Source organism: Nilaparvata lugens, chromosome 9, assembly GCF_014356525.2.
Source record: "Nilaparvata lugens isolate BPH chromosome 9, ASM1435652v1, whole genome shotgun sequence".
Lineage (NCBI taxonomy): Eukaryota > Metazoa > Arthropoda > Insecta > Hemiptera > Delphacidae > Nilaparvata > Nilaparvata lugens.
In genome coordinates, this window is record NC_052512.1 from 35384587 (window position 1) to 35391543 (window position 6957).

The 6957-nt window shown below is 36.4% G+C and overlaps 1 protein-coding gene across 5 annotated transcripts in view; it reads left to right on the top strand.

Moving 5' to 3' along the window:
* Positions 1 to 5948, top strand: part of LOC111048229 (synaptic vesicle glycoprotein 2B) — a 75235-nt gene extending 69287 nt beyond the window's left edge. For 4 of the 5 annotated variants that reach the window (XM_039435804.1, XM_039435803.1, XM_039435802.1 and 1 more), the window contains 2 exons: positions 1838 to 2125; positions 4175 to 5948. In XM_039435804.1, the coding sequence (XP_039291738.1) occupies positions 1838 to 2125; positions 4175 to 4230 (344 nt within the window). In that variant the 3' untranslated portion in view covers positions 4231 to 5948. The remainder of the gene's footprint in view (positions 1 to 1837; positions 2126 to 4174) is intronic. The other variant, XR_005572192.1, reaches the window with a different exon arrangement.
* The last annotated feature ends 1009 nt before the right edge of the window (positions 5949 to 6957 follow it).

Here is a 6957-nt window from a genome sequence, read left to right on the forward strand (position 1 = left end):
TGGATCCGAAAAGATCACAAGGAGCTTAAATGTATCCTTCCATAAGCAAAAAATGCTCTTTTGTATCTTCTCAAAAGCAACTTGTTTCATCCGAAAAGATACACAAGTAGCTTTTTTAAGTTATAACCTTTTAACACAACACAGCCTATCAGCTGACATTGCTCAGCTGCAGAGCAACAAATAATGCTCTTTTGTATCTTCTTATAAGCAACTTGTTGCATCCAAAACGATACTCAAGGAGTTTTAGGAGTTATGTCGCACAACACATCCCATCAGCTGACATTCGTTCAAAATGATCTTTCCATTGTTGGTGAAACTTTGCAACTCTCTCATTCATGAAGAATCTCTGTGTGTCCCCAAAGGAAGCTCTATAGAGCTTCCTCCATCTAGCGATCTCTGAAGCCTGATGTTCTTGCAAAGCCGTGATTATTTTAAATTGATTGTTTTAAAGTGATTGTTTTAAAGTCATGGAGGCAAAGCTATGTTGCTTCTAAGCTATCTTCTTCTTACAGCTCAATCGTTTGATTGGTTGGCAGCCTTCCATCTAAATCTGTCCATTGCTACTCTCTTCATTGTTCATAGCTCATAGCACCCAGATCCTTCGTCATTTGTCTTAAGTACTGTAGCCGGGGTCTCCCACGACCCCTTTGTCCATCAACTGTACCTTCCAGAATACTTGACGTAAATGCTTCGTGTCTTATTATGTGTCCAATCCGAGAATGTCGCCTGGCCTTGAGAAAATTCAGAAGAGATCTTTTTTCTGCCGCCCTCTGGAATACCTCCTCATTCGTAACTCTGTCTGTCCATTTTATTTTGAGCATACGCCTCCAACACCACACTTCAAAAGCATTCAGAGTCTTTTCCTCAGCCTTACCAATAGTCCACGTTTGAGACCCATAAAGAGCTATACTCCAAATGCAACTCTTCATTAGTCTCTTTCTTATTTCCAAGTTTAGACTATTTGAGGAAAGAAGCTGCCTTTTACTAATAAACATACCCTTAGCTTCTCTGATTCGGCGCTTTATATCCAGATATAGCGCTTAGCTATAATGATAATAATAATATCGAGTGACCTGGCTGGCCTTCAGGACCTGTGATATGACCTAACGACTAGTTTTAAGGCAACCGAGACCGACGGTTTAATGTATGATTAAAATTTCTGATTAAGTGGACTGTAATTTTAATCAATTTAATATTCAATATACTCTGGCAGAAAAAGACTACCTAATGAATCCATTCATGATGCAATGAAAATCTCTATTGTTAAAACTTACCCTATGATCTATGCTGTAAGTGTACCCATAGGTTTGGGTGGTAAAAAGGTAAAGGAAAGAATTAAGGAATAGAGAAATGTAAATAAATCACTTGACTTCTGATGATTTATGATGTAGCCAGGTACTGCAGAGAGTTTTTGAATCATGTATGGAATTCTGCTTCTCAATTTTACTATTAATTCACTACTACTTCCATTATAAAAGAATCTCAAATTCTCACATGTACTTTAAAACCAATATTATTACGATCCCTACGATCGGAGACACGAAATTACAATAAATAATTTCTGATAGAAATACAAACAAATCAACGAACGAGTCGAACTGTCCTGTCAAGGGAGGCAGCTATACGACCCGACTGAACTTGAAAACTACAAAACAAATAATTTAACAATTACGCACTAGAGTGCGCCAATAGACTAGGGAGATTGAAGCTAACTACTCAGCGCTAAACTTCATTAAATGCAAACAGCGTCAACAGATATAAAACTATGTTATTAGTGAACTTGAAATAATATTATGAAAATTCCTGATGGAATCTTGAAGGATATTTTGTTTGTCAGTTTTCAGCACGATGATGTCAGGTCTGTGTGCGGTGGGGATGTTCTTCATCTACAACAAATTTCAGAATCTGGTGGTGTCTTCGATATTCAGTGGGGTGATCAGCTGTGGCAATGCAGCTCTCGACTGCCTTATCACCGAGATATTTCCGACGCACCTTCGCGCCACCGGTGTTGCCATTTCCATGGTTGCCGCCCGCCTAGGGGGTATCATCGGCAACATTGTCATAGCCCTGCTTTTGGACCTCTATTGCCCCGCCCCAACGTTCATAGTCGCTGCTCTATTAATAGGTGAGTGGCAACAATATCAATCTATTACTCTATAACTACTATTAAATACTTATGTATTAGGAGTGTAAAACACAACTTTATTTCTTTATCATGCAACACGTAGTGGAGCGCAACAATTTCGGGATAGTAAAAAGGATATTTTTCGCTCAAATTAAACAAACAGAAAACATTCTACAACTGCAGAATGAGACAACGAAACAATACAATGCCATAATACATAATATTATATTATAATAATAGAAGTTATTATTATTGTCACTAATGTTGATTTTGAACATGGATGACTAAATTTTATACCTATTATGACTAGCACCAGCAATGAAACAGCTGATTACAGACGAAAAATGATATTTTTCTACAATCACCCATGAAGTTCTTTTATATGATAACTGAAAACTCATCATAAAACAGTTGTTTTGTGAGGAGCGAGCGATAATCTACTTTACGCTCGCCAGATGATTTTTTTATGCTCGCTAACCGCAGCGCATGTGCAGTAGGCTACATTTTAGAAAAATGCAATTCCAATAAATTCTTGTTCCTACTTTTTCGCCCCCATTTCCAACAGACATGGTGACAAAGGCAGCTGGAGCATTGACTCTCATGCTGAAGGACCCAGGTTCAAATCACAGTCCTACCATATTTTTTTGCAGATGATACTAATTGTTTTATCTTATTCTAATAATAAATCATTATAAAATAAATTATTATGATTAGATAGAATATTTAAATTGTATCATTTTATTATTATTACATTGATTTATCAAAATAATTGGATGAATCATAAAAAAAATTTGTTTTGAATTGGAATCCAATACTGCAGTTGTAGAAAAATGTTGTATGTAATTCAAGTGGAAAGCTTCTTTATCACTCTCTTCAAGATTACCAGGCTCTGCTATGCAGTGCGTGGTGAATGTTTTGACTCAAGCGATAGTCACGTTTTATGCTCTTAATACATTAATAACGGTTTTCTTCATTTTAGCAAGCAAAAGTGTACTGCACAAGCGCAGCAAGCGAAAAGTAAGCGTAATGCGCAAGCGTAGCGAGCGTAAAATATATATCATATTTCATGTTACCTATTCAGAAATCAGCTGTTTGCAATGAGTTATCAGTACATAAAGAAGTGTTACAGAATTAGTTGTAGAAAAAACATTATATTCTCGTTTTTCAACTCTCTTCTTCTCCTCCTCCTGTCTTCTTCTTCTTCCACTCCTATCTTCTTTTCTGTCTCTTTCTCCTCCTCCTTCTTCTCCTCCTCCTTCTTCTTCTCTTTCTCCTCCTCCCCCTCCTCGTCCACTCCCTCCTCCTCCTTCTCCTCTTCCTCCTCCTCCTCCTCCTCCTCCTCATCCTCCTCCTCCTCCTCCTGATAGTCAACCAGACACTAAAATCTGTGCAATGACATTTTAAGTTGATGGAGTCAAGTGCTAGACGCGGTCTGGTCAATATTCATCCTTGTAAAACAAAAATAACTAATACCATGCAGAAAACCACGAATAGTTAGTCTGGTACCTATCCAGGGTTGAGCCAAACCCCTCTAGGAATTTGACAAATAAAAAAGGCTCACCTTTCCAGGGTTGAAAACTATTCAGACAATAAGCCAAACTCCTCAAGGAAATCAAATCAAATTTATTGCCAAATTAATATAAATGTACAAAACATGGAAAAAATTTAGTTTCACACATTGAGAACTTTAATAGTTTAGGATTATTCTTGGTGCATTATAAATCAGTTGTTTTCGAATTAAAGTAAGTTTCAAACATAGCATTCACATTTATCTTGTTTTATGTGTTTCGCTATTGATTTTTTTAAAGTTGTTGTTATATCTATTGAAATAGTTGAGGATGTTAAGCACATACAGTTGGCGGGTAGTCATGACTTTCAGATCACACAATGCACTCATTGAAGGGTATAATATTGGTCTATTTCAAATTGTCTTGACAATCATATTGACAATCAAAGTATTGTATATACAATAAATAGTGAAGAGAGGTGAGAAGGTGAGAGGTATTCGCTTTTAACGTTGATAAATTAATAATATTGTTCAATTTTCAGGCGGTGGTCTCCTGTGCCTATATTTACCGAATACCACACGTGAGCCACTTTCGTGACCTCGGTACACCGGCTTCCATTGCCACAGCTCCATATCAGAACCATATGGTCTCCAACCACTGAGAATCCATGTGTCACCAATCAGGAAATCATGTGTCACAAGAAATCATGCATCACAGGAAATCATGTGTCACAAGAAATCATGTGTCACAGGAAATCATGCATCACAAGAAATCATGTGTCACAAGAAATCATGTGTCACAGGAAATCATGTGTCACAAGAAATCATGTGTCACAAGAAATCATGTGTCACAGGAAATCATGTGTCACAAGAAATCATGTGTAACAGGAAATCGGTGGTATGGCTGAGAGTGTGCATGAAAAGATTTAGCATAACATCGACGTTTCGTTTACTTCAAGCGATTTTTATTGATCAAGCTGCGGGTAGGTACAGTCCGAGTCCTGTAGCTTTGCCTATCGGCGGAGGGCCACTAGACTACAATTACAATACTAACCCCCGTTCAAAAACATGCAACATTTTAATAATGTATCTTTTCATGAGCAACAGATGCTCTCTTGTATGTTCTTAAAAGCAACGTGTTGCATCCGAAAAGATACAAAAGGAGCTTAAATGTATCCTTCCATAAGCAACAAATGTTCTTTTGTATCTTCTCAAAAGCAACGTGTTGCATCTGAAAAGATACACAAGGAGTTGCAATGTATCTTTCTATAAGCAAATGATGCTCTTTTGTATATTTTCAGATGCAATACGTTGCTTTTGAGAAGATACAAAAGAGCATATCTGGAAAGATACATTAGAGCACATTGTATCATACAATGCTCTCTGTATGATACAAAGAGCATACAGATGCTCTTTTGTATCTTCTCAAAAGCAACGTGTTGCATCTGAAAAGATACTCAAGGAGTTGTAATGTATCTTTCTAAAAGCAAATGATGTTCTTTTGTATCTTCTCAAAACCAACGTGTTGCATCCGAAAAGATACACAAGGAGCTTTAATGTATCTTTCCATACGCAAAAGATGCTCTTTTGTATCTTCTCAAAACCAACATGTTGCATCTTAAAAGATAAGAGCTTTAATGTTTCTTTCCATAAGCAACATATATGCTCTTTTGTATCTTCTCAAAAGCAACGCGTTGCATCCGAGAATATACACAAGGAGCTTTTAGGAGTTACGTCTTTCTAGCACAACACAGCCATCAGCTGAGATTCGTTCAACATGCTCTTTCCATTGTTGGTGTTACGTTGCAACTCCATCATTCATGAAGAATCTCTGTGTGTAGGGGGCTCCCTCCATCTAGGGTGTAGCATACTAAATAAAGTCTGGTTTACACGAGGAAAGTTAGAAGGCAAGTGACTCAGCACCATTTAGAGGAAATAATAGTTCAAGTGAAAACATTCGGACAGAAAAAGTTAAAATTGAACTTATACTTGTCAGGCCAACTGGACTCATGTAAATCATTCTTTATAAATGGCATGGAGGTCAGTATTTATGAACGACTCTTGAGGACAAACTTAGCCAAACACAAAGCATGGCAGTCAAGAATCGATCGATTGCTTTTGGTCAGAGACTTTGGTTTTAGAGACAACACACTCATACTAGGCTAAGTTCGTTCTTAAGAATCACTGTATTTGAGAAGTTAGGTACATTTTCTCTGAAGTCGAATATTTCCATGTCAGTAGGAAAAACTGGTTTCCACTTATCTGATCAAAATCATTACACGAATATAAAGTAATTCCACAAACGTCATTTATTTTAACAAATTATACACAGATCTTGAAAATCTGTCGCTTATCAATTTTTTGGGGGGAAATTTCTACTTTTATTTTTTGACAGATGTTCTGATTGGTTACTAAGCAACTAAAACGTGCTTAGCTAATAATCGTTATTAGATTCGGCTCTCAGCCTTTAGGCCCGCCGCAAAGTAGATCCACGCTAATCCACGAAAAGCAACCCACGCCGTGGGATGTTTAGTAAACCATTGCTATAGAATTATTCATAATCAATCAGCTGACAAGTGGTTTATTCATTGCATGTACTATTATCATTACACAGATGTCTGGAGAAGCCTAGCAATGGTTTACAAAACATCCCATGGCGTGGGTTGCTTTTCATGGATAAGCGTGGGTCTATTTTGCGGCGGGCCTTAATCACTGTAGTTCCAAGTATATTTTACCCATGAAAGACCAATATTTTGTTTGATTCATTCAATTGATCGACATAATTTTTACTATAATGTGTAAATAGTTGTTAAGTATTTTGTATAACTGTTGATTGAGCTGTAACCCTTGAGAGTTTATTAGTTGAATGCGTACCGCTATTCTTTGTTTAATTTCACTGTTGTCATTTTCTTTTACAACTAGAGAAGCTAGATCGATTTTTTTAAATAAGTAGTTTTCTTACTGCAGTATTTTTATCCATCAAGACTTGTTAGATTTTTTTCTTCACTGTAAAGCTGCGTTTACACCGGAGTTAATAACACGAGTTATTAACAAAAAGTTATTAACTTGACTGAATCGTCAAAAAATTTCTCTTGACAAAGGTTAATAACTCATGTTTCTAACAGAAAATTCCTTGTTATTAACAAGATTTTGTTATCAATATAATTGACTTTCATAAATGATTTCATTTAACAAGATTATTCATATGATAGGTATAACAGCCGGAATAAAAAGCAAAAAAAATGTCTTCAAATTTGAATTGAAACATGTGTGTGATCATTAAAATAATGATATTCATCAGTCTGATCTATTATATGATTATAAA